Genomic DNA, 14,040 nt, shown 5'->3' on the forward strand with positions numbered 1-14,040 from the left:
TGGGAGTCTTCCCTTTTTCTCTGACCCTCCACCTTACCAAACATGATATCCTTCTCCAGTGACCGGTCCCTCCTGACAATATGTCTGAAGTACAAGAGACGAAGTTTGGCCAACCTGGTCTCCAGGGAGCACTCTGGCTGCACTTCTTCCAAAACAGATCTGTTGGTTCTTTTGGCAGCCCATGGCACTGTCAATATTCTCCTCCAACACCGTAACTCAAAAGCATCAATTCTTCTGTGGTCTTCCTTATTTACTGTCCAGTTTCACATGCAGATGAGGTTTTTGAAAATACCATGGCTTGGGTCAGGCACACCTTAGTCTTAAAGCTGACATCTGTGCTCTTCAACACTTTAAGAAGGTCTTATGCAGCAGATTTGCCTGATGCAATAAGTTGTTTGATTTCTTGTTTGGGCCAGGTGCACCTTAGTCCTCAAGCTGACATCTTTGCTCGTCAACACTTTTAAAAAGGTCTTGTGCAGATTTGTCTAATGCAATACATCATTTGATTACTTGACTGCTGCTTCCATGAGTGTTGATGATTGATCCAAGCAAAATGAAGTCTCTGGCAACTTTAACCTTTTCTCCATTGCTAAGAATGTTGTTTATTGGTCCAGTGGTGAGGATTTTTGTTTTCTTTACATTGAGATGCAACTCCTACCCAAGGCTGTGGTCTTCGATCTTCATTAGTAAGTATTTTAAGTCCTCTTCACTTTCAGCAAGCAAGGCTGTATCATCTGCATACTGCAGGTTGTTAATGAGTCTTCCTCCAATCCTGATGCCACATTTTCCTTCATATACTCAGCTTTTTGGATGTCTTGTTCAGCACACAGGTTGAGTAAGTATGGCGAAAGAATAAAACCCTGACACACACCTTTCCAAATTTAAAACCATTCAGTGTTCCCTTGTTCTGTCCGAACAACTGCCTCTTGATCTATGTACATGTTTCCCATGAGCACAATTAAGTATTCAGGAATACTAATACTTCGCAATGCTGTCCATATAGCTTGTCATGATCCACACTGCATAGTCAATAAAGTATAGGTAAGAATCTTTCTGGTATTCTCTGCTTTCAGCCAAGATCCATCTGACGTCAGCAATGATATCCATCATTCCACATCCTCTTCTAAATCTAGCTTAAATCTCTAGAAGTTCTCTGCCAATGTATGCTTGCAGGCATTTCTATTTTATCCTTAGTAAAACTTTACTCACATGGGATATCAATGATATTGTCCGATGATTTCAGTATTCTGTTGGGTTACCTCTCTTTGGAATGGTCACAAATACGATCTCTTCCAATCAGTTGGCCTAATAGTTGTCTTCCAAATTTTTCTGGCATAGATGAGTGCCCCCAGTGTTGCCTCACTTCGTTTAAAGTTTTCAATTTGTATTCCATCAATTCCTGGTGCCTTGCTCTTTGCCAATGCCTTCAATGCACCTTGTACTTCTTCCTTCAGATCACTGGCTTTTGATCATCAGCTACCTCTTGAAATAGCTGATCATCATCGACCATCTCCTTTTGGTACAGTGACTCTGTGTATTTCTTTCATCTTCTTTTGATGCTTTTTGCATCATTCTATCATTTGCTTGTATTATTTTCCAGTTCACCCAGCCTGAGATTTTGGTTTTCTACCTCCAGGTCTTTGCATATTTTGTTGTAATATTTGACTTTGTCTTCTAGAGCTGACCTTTGAAATTTTCTGTTCAGCTCTTGTACCTCTCATTTCTTCCATTGGCTTTAGTGTCTCTGCTGGAGAGTAAGTTTCAGAGTCTCTTATGACATCCATTTTGGTCTTTTCCTTCTTTCTTGTCTTCTTAATGACTTTTTGCTGTCTTCCTGTAAGATGTTCTTGATGTCGTCCCACAACTCTTCTCATCTTCGGTCTTTAGCGTTCAATGGATCAAATCTGTCCTTCATATGATCTCTAAATTCAGGTGGGATACATTCAAGGTCATATTTTGGTTCTCGTGGACTTGTTTTCATTTTCTTCAGCTTCAGTTTGAATTTGCATATGAGTAATTGATGGTCTGTTTCACAATCTTCCCCTGGCCTGGTTTTGGCAGATGATATGGAGCTTTTCCACCAGCTCTTTCTGAAGATATAGTCAATTTGATTGCTGTGTATTCCATCTGGTGAGGTGCATGTGTACAGTCATGTTTTATGCTGTTATAAAAAGGCATTTGAAATTAACAAATCACTGGTCTCGCAGAAATCTACAATGCAATCTCCAGCATCATTTTTATCACCAAGGCCATATTTTTCAACTACTGATCCTTCCTCTATTTCCAACCTTTGCATTTCAATTGCCAGTGATTATCAATACATCCTGATTACGTGTTTGATCAATTTTAGGCTGATGAAGTTGGTAGAATTCTTCCATTTCATCTTCACTGGCTTTAGTGGTTGGTGCGTAAATTTGAATAATAGTGGTATTAACTGGTTTCCCCTGTATGCGCATGGATATTATCCTATCACAGACAGCATTGTACTTCATGACAGATCTTGATAACTTTTTTCTGACGATTAATGCAATGCCATTTCTCTATGTGTCATTCCCAGCCTAGTAAACCTTGTGACTGCCAGAATCAAAATGGCCAGTACCAGTCCATTTCAGCTCATTAATGCCTAGGATATTAATGGTTATGCATTCCATTTCATTTTTGACAATTTCCAGTTTTCCTAGATTTATATTTCATACATTCCGTGTTCCGATTATTAATGGATGGTTACAGCTGTTTCTCTTCATTTTGAGTCGTGCCCCATCAGCAAACGAAGGTCCTGATGGCTTTACTCCATTTGTGTCATCACGGCCAGCTCTACTCTGAGGAGGCAGCTCTTCTCCAGTCGCGTTTTGAGTGCCTTCCAACCTGAGAGGCTCATTTTCTGACAGTGTTTCTCTGCTATTCATAGGTTTTCAGTGATTAAATATTCGGAAGTAGTTCATCACTCCTTCTTCCTAGTCTGCCTTCATCTGGAAGCTCATCTGACCATGCTGGTATTTAAAATATCCGTGGCATAGCTTTCAGAATCACAGCAACATACTAGCCACCACAATGTAACAAACTAATAGACATAGTTTGTATTTTATTTAAGCAACTGGTTAGTACGAACTCTATGAGGGCTGAGGAGAAAACTTCAGGGGTCCTGCTCCCACGATTAGAGGGGCTGCAGTCTTGGGGAAAGCTCCCTGTCCCCATGTGTAGTTGCAAGAGCCTACTGGCCCCTTCTTGAGAAGCCCACCTTGGTTGGCATCCGTGGCCTAGCCTGGATGCCCTTTGTCCCTGCCATGGCCCAGCCAATATGTCCTCCTCCAGATCTTACTCCTGATCCAGGGGAACTGGACCTAGTGCTCCCCCAGTCTGTCAGAGCCTGTCCTAGGACCAACTCAACAATGAGTGAGAGCTGACGTTTGCATCCCCAAGGGCAGCTCACATGGGACTAGGAGCACACACGGGGGACAAGGGGAGCACACATGGGGGACGGGGAGCACACAGGGAATGAGGAGCACACACGGGCACGAGGAGGACACACGGGATGAGGAGGGCACACGGGATGAGGAGCACACACAGAGACGAGAAGTACACACGGGATGAGGAGCACACACGGGGGACTGGGAGCACACACAGGGGATGAGGAGCACACACAGGGGACGAGGAGCCCACACGGGGATGAGGAGCACACACGGGGGACGAGGAGCACACACGGGGACAAGGAGCACACACGGCGACGAGGAGCACACACGGGGACAAGGAGCACACACGGGAACAAGGAGCACACACGAGGGACGAGGAGCACACACGGGGACGAGGAGCACACATGGGGGACAAGGAGCATACACGGGATGAGGAGCACACACGGGGACGAGGAGGGCACACAGGATGAGGAACACACATGGGGACCAGGGGAGCACACACGGGGATGAGGAGCACACACACAGGGGATGAGGGGAGCACACACAGAGGAGGATGCCCTTGAGTTTCAGGATTTGGCCTCAGAAAGGGCACCCCTTTCTGGTTTGTTCGTGCCGGGGCCATGCTGGCGGGAATCTGCAATTTCATGGCTGGCCTGGTTCTCCCCACACATGACGCTCCACTTGCAGTCATGAAGGGAAGCAATCAATCATCCAACTGTGCTCCCAACTCCCAGATGACATCCAGGGGGACTTAAGGACCGATTCCTGGACTTGAGACAAAGACAGCATCAATCCCAAATAGGCATAAAGAGCACAGGGGAATGCCTGGACTCCTGGGGTTACGCCCTGGAGCCCGATCCACAAGGCTGAGGGTTTGAAAGCCCAAGAAGCACCTGAGGAGAGCAAGCTGGCGGTTTCCTGAGTTCTATGTGGACCCACACGGGCCGGCTCTGGCTTCTCAGTTACAGATGTCTGACTTTCCTAGGACCGCTCTAACAGTTGTGCTCGCCAGGTGCTGTCTAAATGGCCCTGAGTCACAGGGACACCATGGACAAAAGATGGAAAGCCTGCCCAGTCCTGTGCCATCCTCACCATCACTGTGACGCTTGAGGCCACTGGTGTAGCCATTGTGTTCACCCATCCTGTGGAGAGTCATCTTCTTTTTAGATGACCCTCTAGTTGACCAGGTATGACATCCTTCTCTAGACCCTGGTCCCTCCTGAGGACGCAGTTTCACCATCCTGGCTTCTCAGAAGCACTTTGGCTGCACTTCTTCAAAGACAAAATGGCTTGTTCTTTTGGCAGTCCATGGTACTTTCAATATTCTCAACAACACCAGAATAACATGAGACAACTGAAGACACCATGGCTTGGGTCAGGCACACCTTAGTCCTCAAAGTGACACTTTGATGAGGTCTTGGCAGCAGATTTACCCAATGGAATAATAAGTTGTTTGATTTCTTAACTGCTGTTTCCACGAGCTTTGATTGTGGATTCAAGTAAAAGGAAACCCTTGACAACTTCAATCTTTTCTCCATTTACATGAAATTACTCATTGGCCTAGGGTGGGGAGTTCTGTTTCCTTATGTTGAGGCAACATCCATACTGAAAGAAGTTGGTGACACTATGGGGTAGGCACTGGGCTTCTAACCACAAGGCTGATGCTGAAATACGCTGCTAAAGGGTAAGATGAAGTTGTCTGCCCCCATCAAGACTGACAGTGTCAGATACCGTGCGCAGGGTCACTATGAGCTGGAACGCTCAATGACAGCGGGCTTTCTCATACCGAACACTGTAGTCCTTGAACTTCATCAGTTAAGTATTTCAAGCCCTTTTCGCTTCCAGAAAGCCAGGTTGTGTCATATTCTCCAATCCTGACAGCAATTCTTCCTAGTCCAGTTTCTGGGATTACTTACTCAGCATATAGTCACAAATGGAAAGACCCCAAATGGATGACTTCAATGAATACAAATTTATTTTCTCACATTCAAGGAAGGAGGCACGAAGCCTGAATTTACGACGTGGCTCTAGGACAAGGTCTCCTTGTCTAGTCAAGCATCTAGTAGGAGCCCTGGTGGTGCAACAGGTTAAGTATTGGGTTGTTAAGTGCAAGGTTGGCAGTTCAAACTCCCCAGTTGCTCCACAGGAAAAAGATGAGGCTATCTGCTCCCATAAAGATGTCGTCTCAGAAACCCTATGGTTGCTCTGGCTCAGAACCAACTCGATGGCAGTGGGTTTGGTTCGGGTTTATGTCTGCTCCCTCTGTGTCCAATCTGCTCTTTTTAGAACTACAAAGTGGCCAGGTTTAGGACACACCCAACAACACTGCCATGGTCTTGTTAACAAAACAAAGGAAATTCTTTCTAAATAGGATTATCTCCACAGGTAGAAGAAGTTAGGATTCCAATACATGTTTCTGAGAGACACAATTCAATCTGTAATAGCAGACATTCCTGAATCCTGAATTTGCGGCGGCAGTCCCACAGAAGCGCAAGGACTAGATGTACACATGGGACGTGTACGTTTTATATGTGAATGAAGAGAATGTCAGCGGTCCCTGGGACTATCAAGGGAGAAGAGCAGAGACCAGGACCCTACCCAGAGAAGCAGTGACCCCAGAGATGGAGGCAGCGGCGATGACAATGGAGAGATGGAACAGCTGGGAACTCTAGACCCAGAGAGCGAGAGGGGCTGTGTGCTGACGACTGGGGGGACAGGCTTGCAGGGTGTACCCTTTAGTTGGCTGATGATGCACGGAGGGGACTGTAATCATGGCAATGAAACAATATAAGACAGGATGAATGTAAAACTAATGTTCTCCCATGTAAACTATCACATAATTCACACAATAAAACATTTTTTGTAAAAAACAAGAGAACGTCAGGGTTGAGAAGGATTCTCTGCTCTACACCTCAGAGCACACCAGCATCTCCTATTGAGGAGGGCCAGTCCTACAGGAGGGTAGCCTGGATTGCAGAAGGGCCTTTGGAGCAGATGCAAGACAGAGGCGGGAGACACACTCCTGTCTTTGAGGGACACATGCTCTGGGTCCACACAGACCAAGTCAAGTCTCAGAAAGTTCCAGACAAGTGAACGTGACCTGTGGCTGTCCAAGGCAGGTGAGTGCCTCATGGAGGTCAGGCTCCCACCCCTCAAAGCCAGCCGATAAAACTTCCCTAGGGGACCGGCAGGAATTCAGGTTCCCAGACCCATCCCTCTGGAGGTCCACGCTGGCCCTAGGAACCTGTGTGTTAAACAAACACCCCAGGTGGGTCTTAGAAAGCACAGCCATGGTGCAGTCTGCCTATGGGGCAGGGGATATGGCATATCCAAATGCTCATGTAGTGGGCTAAATTATGGCTCCCACCTGGAGGCCTGGTGTGGTGCTGTAGGATAAGCACTGGGCTGCAAGGTCGCTTTGAATTACACGGTCAGCAGTTCAAACTCACCAGCCACTCCTTGGAAACTATATACAGGGTTGCTAGATGTTGGAACTTATTCAATGCACTTAACAACAAGAACCCTGTCTCTAAGATCAGCACTGGACTGCAAACCAGACCCACCAGCTGCTCCTGGAAACTCCACACAGGGTTGTTATCAGTCAGAGCCAACAACCATGGGTTACATGCCCAAGTCCTAGTGCCTGGCACCTGAGAATGTGACCTTGCTGGGAACTAGGTTCTTTGCAGATATAATGAAGTCGCTGGGTGGCACCAGAGGTGAACGCGCTCAGCTGCTAACTAAAGCACTAGAAGGTCTGAGTCCACCCAGGGGTGCCTGAGAGAAAGGCATGGTAATTTACCTCCAAAATCCAGCGGGACAGATCCTGCTCCATGCACATGGGGGTGCAATCAATTTTAAATAAAAAGATTAAGTTAAAGCTCTTGAGGTGTGATCCTCTTGAACTAAGGGTGGGCGCTAGCTACCTCCAGTGACTGAGATCTGAGAGACGAGACAACCATGGGACCACAGGGGCACAAGGCACACCAAGGATGGCCCGCCACCCCAAAGAAGGATCTTCCCGTAGAGCACTGGTAGGGAGCAAGGCCCTGCCAATACCTGGACTTCAGACATCCCTGGGATCAAAGCATCTCCGACCAATGGCTGTAGACTGAGGGAGGAGCTTCTGGCAGCCCATGCTAGAGTGACAGGAGGGGGACAGGGGGAGTGGCAGGACTGCTAAAAGGGCCTGCTGGGAAGCAGGAGGGGCTTTCATGAGGACAACTCAGCACTGTGGGGCTGAGTGGAGACAGAATGAAGGGTGGGGACAACACCCAGTTTCTTGTGTGTGTGTGTGGGGCGGCGGGGAGCAGGCCTGAAGGAGCTGAAGACATCTAGGGACTGAGGGGCTTAGAACCACAACCAGAAAGAAGGTGTGGTCCACTTCAGTAGCTTAAGACTTGAGGCAGAGGGGACTCTCACTACCAGAAAACATCAAAGACTCAGGGGACATTCTATAGAGGCTGGTCCCCTTCTTCCCCTCAGGCCTCAGATGACAAGTTCCCTGCCCTTGTGAAGCCCCCATAACCACTCTCTCTGCCTGGTCTGGCCTTATGGTTTGGGAATTCGTACACAGTGGGGACTCCAGAGACATATGCTACCTGGGCCCTGAGTGAGCATCTGAGTGGCGGGCCCTGCGGGCTGTGAGGGAGGCTGGTAAGGCAGCAGAGCACATGGGTGGCCCCAGGAGGGAGGTGCTGGCCACACAACGTATGGGGTCTGAGAAGAAGCCACATGTGAGCTGAAATATCCTGGGATTGTCATCGACTCCAGGTGGCTGCCACTGTAGGCATGTCCTTTACGGGACCCTTTACTCTTTGACACTGATGGGGCTGAAGAGAAGATGAGCTGCCAACCCCCAAACACGAACCCGACAACATCACTGCCCTCTGCACGGACTGGGGACCCTGGCTCTGAGGCACGGCCACACTGCCCGGGACGGGACAGAGAGAAATGGAACGGATGAGGCAGCTTCTTATCAAAGCGCTTTCTTTACCTTAATTGTTTTAGATTGGAGTCTCAGGCCGTTCAGTGTGTTGATGGCTCTCTCGGCGTCTTTTGCAGTCACGTAGTTCACAAAACCATAGCCCAAGCTGTGTCCTGTGGGGAGAGCACAGGGGTGTAGGTCAAGCAGAAGAGACACCACTGATGGTAAGAGAGCAGCACCGTGGACCAGTGACTGTGCTGTCGTCTCCCCATGGTGTCGGGGTAGAACTGGGCACTCGGGCCTTTCAGAAGCTGATTTTCTTTTTTTACAAACAGACTACCAGGCCTTTCTTCATGGCACCTCAGTATGAACCAGAACCTCCAATCATTCAGTCAGCAGCTGAGCAAAATTTAGACCTCCCAATGTCTCCAAATAAATCCAACGGAGTTCAAAAGGGTCGGGTCACACTGAGCTGCTGTGAGTGGCACAGCAGTGGTGACGGCGATGCAGCAGGATGAACGGCGTCAATGTCATTGACCCACACATGTAAGTGGTTAAATGCTTTGTTACATGTATACATATTTTACCTTGATTACAACAAAGCACTACATCAGAGAAAGGAAAACTTAAAGAAAATACACAAAATCATCTCTGGGGAGTAGTATTATTGGCGGTTTGAGGATAGAATTCTCCCTTTCCACAGGGCAGACTTGAGTTCGACTGCCCAGTCACCACCCCATCTGTTAGTGGAGGCTGCAGGGAACCTCCAGGCAAAGATAGAAGAGGAAGAAGGGCCTGGTAATAGACCTCTGAAAATCTGCCTATAAAAACCACATGGGTCCCAAATGATCGGTTCTGCAACCAATCTTGGGGAAGGAACAGGACTACACTGCGCACGGGGTCACTGTGAGCTAAAGGGTTACTCAACTCTGGCAGCTAACTGTGACCTTACATGATGCTGGTAAAATAAAAGATTTCTACAATAAACAAATATTACATAGGAAATGACGTCTCCTGCTGCCACATTCCTGGTTAGGGCGGTGATCATGCTGACGGGCTGGGCTGGGTGGGGTGAGGAGGACAGCCGGACAACCAGCTGTCTGGGTCTGCAACCTTTATTCCCATTTCCTTTCCCAGGGCTGAAGATTCCTTGGATTCTGTCGCCACCCAGCGCCAGTCCCTTTTACTTTCTCACAACAGACCAAGTCACCTGCCCAAATGGAGCGGAGCTGAAAACTCCCCACTACCATTTTGTAAAGGAGCTCTGGTAGCGTAGTGGTTATGAATCGGGCTGTGAACCGCAAGGTCAGCAGTTCGAAACCACCAGCTGTTCCGCGGGAGAAAGATGAGGCGTTCTGCTCCCGTAAAGATTTACAACCTCGGAAACCCTGTACAGGTTCGCTATGAGTCGGAACCGACTCCACGGCACACTTGTTGTTGTTGTTAAGTGCCGTCGAGTCGGTTCCGACCCATAGCGACCCTGTACAGGGTTTCCGAGGGTGTAAATCCTTACGGGAGTAGAAAGCCTCATCTTTCTCCCGCGGAGCGGCTGGTGGTTTCAAACTGCTGACCTTAAGGTTCACAGCCCGATTCGTAACCACTACGCTACCACGGCACACAGCCACCACCATAATTTTGTAACAGTACATTTGTGGCTTGGCTTCAAATATCTGAAGCCACACTGATCAAAAAAGTTCATGTCACGGAAAACCAGAAATGATAGTACTTTGTTGTTAAGTGCCGTAGAGCCAGTTCCAACTCCTAACAACCCTGCACAGGCTTTCCAAGAAGTGGCTGGTGGGTTTGAACTTCCGACCTTGTGGTATGCAGTTCACTGTTGATCTTACAGCACCACACCATATTAAGAGCAGTGTTTTCAATCTTTGATATCAAATTATAATTCGTTCTGAACTTAAAGTGAAGGCCACATTCCAGTTTTTATAAATGTAAACGTGCTAAGGACTTTGGATCCGGGGAGGGAGAGAGACTGTGTGCTGAAGACTGGGGGAGGGGAGTGTAGGGGGCGGGTTTGCAGGGTATACCCTTTTGTAAGTTGATGATGCATGGAGGGGATTGGAACCATGGCAATGAGACGATATACTATAGGATGAATGTAAAACTAAAGTTCTCTCATGTAAACTATCATATAATTCACAATAAAACATAAAAAAAAGCAAGTGTGAAGTGATGGAAAATCTGAAAAAGCAGTACTAAAAGTGTAAGCAAGGAAAACAGTTGAGAAAATGATCTCTCAGAATGAAAGGAAAACGGGTCAATTGAGATTCAATGACAGTGCTGTTAACTGTACATTTAGCAAGCTTTGGTGGTGGCCAAAGAGCTTTAGATCTAAGACGTAAAAACAAGCAGATTCGAACGGATTCAGTCATGGGTGATAAAGTGAAACAGAACAGAACCAGAGATTTAAAATGTGGATGAACAGAAAAGGTTGCCGTTCAAAGTTCTGCTAGGGAGAGCTTATCAGAGTCAAAATCAACACCTGCCTGTCAGCCAGTCACACACACCACAGTGAGCACTCTGCAAACACCGGGGCCCTGCCTCCACCCAGCTCTGGTCCAGCACAGGCCGCCATGGACCAGGTAAAGAAGTACAGTGACCAATGTGGGCGTGTATCAGAGTGGAGGGGCGGCAAGGTCTCGCTGTAGAACCACACTGAGGTCCTGCGGCTGAACCGAAACCCATCCTGCAGATGACAAGACTGTGAACCCAAATCATGGAATCAGCAGAAAGCCTCACCCAGTCTGGCCACTTCCTTTCTTTTTAAAAATAAACGACCTTTTTTTTTTTTTTTTTCTTTTAGAACAATCCCTGAGGGATGCCCATGGTCTGCTTTCACCTATTGGCGGTTTGAACGGTTGGCAGTTTGCAACCAGAACGGTGACAACAGGACTGGTGACAAGCCTCTGTAAAGAACAGCTCTCGTCTAGCACATGGAAGGGCCAGGATGAAAGGGCCACAGGTTTAGTGTTTTCAAGTGTATGACATTTATAGAGAAATTGCAGATAGGATTTTGCAAGACCTCGTTGGTCTACTGGAGAATGGAAGAGGGGAAAAGGCAGCATGCTAAGCAGTTAGTATTGAGAAAATGGATGTGAAAACTACAGCATCAGGATTAGAGGAAGGTACGTAAATACGTTCTGCTGTGGTGCTGTAGGATAAAGCACTGGACCACAAGGTTGGCAGTTCAAACTCATCAGCTGCTTCTTGGAAACCCTATACAGGGTCACTACGAGTCAGAACTAAGTCGAAGTCGCTTAACAACAACAATATGCAGATGACACAACCTTGCTTGATGGAAGCAAAGAGGACTTGAAGTATTTAATGCTGAAATAGCATTCAGTATGGACTGCACCTCAACGAAAACGAAACAAAAATCCTCACCATGGACCCAATAAACAACATTGTGATCAATGGAGACACTACTGAAGTTGTTGAGCATCTCATTTTCCTTGCACCCACAATCAGTGTTCATTGAAAGCAATAGTCAGGAAATCAAATGTACTACATTGCTCAAACTTGCCTCAAAAGGCCTCTGTAAAGTGTTCAATGAGAACAAAGAAGTCACTTTGAGGACTAAGGTTCACCTGACCCAAGTCATGGTATTTCCAAGCACCTCATATGCATGTGAAAGTTGGGGAATGAATAAGTAAAGATGGAGAAAAATCAATGTATGTGAATTATGATATTGGTAAAGAATACAGAATATACATACCATCGACTGCCAGAAATTGTCGCAGACCTTTCTTAATTTTAAACCATTCAGTGTTCCCATGTTCTATTCAAACAACTGCCTCTTGGTCCAGGTACAGATTCCTCAGGAGCACAATTAAGTGTTCCAGAATACTCATACTTCGCAATGTTGTCCATAGCTTGTCCCGAGCCAACAATCGAAAGCCTTTCTGTAGTTAATAAAGCACAATAAACATCTTTCTGATATTCTCTGCTTTCAGCCAAGATCCATCGGACATCAGCAATGGTATCTCTCGCTCCATGGCCTCTTCTGAATCTGGCTTGACCCTCTGGAAGTTCTCTGTCAATGTATGCTTGCAGCCATTTCTGTATTACCTTTAGTAAAACTTTACTCACATGAGATATCAAAGAGATTGTCCGATGACTTCTGCATTCCATTCAGTCACCTCTCTTTGGAATGGGCACAAATACAGATCTCTTCCAATCAGACAGTTGTCTTCCAAATTTCTTGGCAGAGATGAGTGAGTGCCTCCTGTGCTGCTTCAATTTCTTGGAAGATTTCAATTTTTATTTAATAAATTCCTGGTGCCTTGTTCTTTGCCAATTCCTTCAATGCACCTTGGACTTATTCCCTTCAGTATCATTGGCTCTTGACCATATGCTACCTCTTCAAACAGTTGAATATCAACCATTTCCTTTTGGTACAGTGACTCTGTGTTTTCCTTCCATCTTCTTTGATATTTTCTGCATCAATCAATAATTTACCCAGAGAATCCTTCAATAATGAAAAGTCAAGGCTTGAATGTTTTCACTTCCCCCAGCTTGAGAAATGCTGAGTGTGTTCTTTTTTTGTTTTCGGACTCCAGATCTTTTGCACATTTTGTTGTAGCATTTGACTTAATCTTCTCAAACTAAACTTTGAAATTTTCTGTTCAGCTCTTATACCTCATTTCTTCCATTGGCTTTAGCATCTCTACACCGGAGAACAAATTTCAGTGTCTCTTCTGACATCTATTTTGGTCTTTTCCTTCTTTCTTGTCTTCTTAATGACCTTTTGCTTTCTTCCTGTATGATTTTCTTGGTGTCATCTCACAACTCTTCTGGTCTTCGGACTTTAGTGTTTAATGTATCAAATCTGTTCTTCAGATGACCTCTAAATTCAGGTGGGATATAATCAAGGTCATATTTTGGCTCTCGAGGACTTGTTCTCATTTTCTTCAGCTTCAGTTTGAATTTGCATATGAGTAATTGATGGGTCTGTTCCACAATCTGCCCTTGGCCTTGATTTGACTGATATGGAGCTTTTCTATCTTCTCTTTCCACAGATGTAGTCAATTTGATTTCTATGTATCCCATCTGGTGAGCTCCATATGTATAGTCGTCTCTTATGCTGTCTAAAGAAGGTATTTGAAATGAACAAATCATTGATTTTCCAGAATTCTATCATGCAATCTCCAGCATCATTTCTATCACCAAGGCCATGTTTTCCAACTACTGATCCTTCCTCTTTGTTCCCAACCTTTGCATTCCAATCACCACTAATGATCAACACATCTTGAATGCATGTTTGATCAATTTCAGATTGAAGTAGTTGGTAGAATTCTTCTATTTCATCCTTGGTTATATGAAGAAAAATGTGGCATCAGGATTGGAGAAAGACTCATTAACAACTTGAGATACACAGCTGGTAACAACCTTGCTTGCTGAAAGTGAAGAGGACTTAAAATATTTACTGATGAAGAGCACAGCCTTTGGTATGGGTTGCATCTCAATGTAAAGAAAACAAAAATTCTCACCACTGGACCAATAAACAACATTCTTATCAATGAAGAAAGATTGAAGTTGTCAAGGACTTCATTCTTCTTGGATCAACGATCAACACTCATGGAAACAGCAGTCAAGAAATCAAAGGACGTTATTGCATTAGGTCAATCTGCTGCACAAGACCTTTTTAAAGTGTTGAAGAGCAAAGATGTCAGCTTGAGGACTAAGGTG

General features: G+C 45.9%; 1 protein-coding gene across 2 annotated transcripts in view; it reads right to left on the minus strand.

The window, feature by feature from the left end:
* Positions 1–14,040, minus strand: part of ELAVL1 (ELAV like RNA binding protein 1) — a 35,372-nt gene that overhangs the window by 6,516 nt on the left and 14,816 nt on the right. For both annotated transcript variants that reach the window (XM_006868869.1, XM_006868870.1), the window contains exon 2: positions 8,407–8,510. In XM_006868869.1, the coding sequence (XP_006868931.1) occupies positions 8,407–8,510 (104 nt within the window). The remainder of the gene's footprint in view (positions 1–8,406; positions 8,511–14,040) is intronic.

Source organism: Chrysochloris asiatica, unplaced genomic scaffold (genome assembly GCF_000296735.1).
Source record: "Chrysochloris asiatica unplaced genomic scaffold, ChrAsi1.0 scaffold00125, whole genome shotgun sequence".
Classification (NCBI taxonomy): Eukaryota; Metazoa; Chordata; class Mammalia; order Afrosoricida; family Chrysochloridae; genus Chrysochloris; species Chrysochloris asiatica.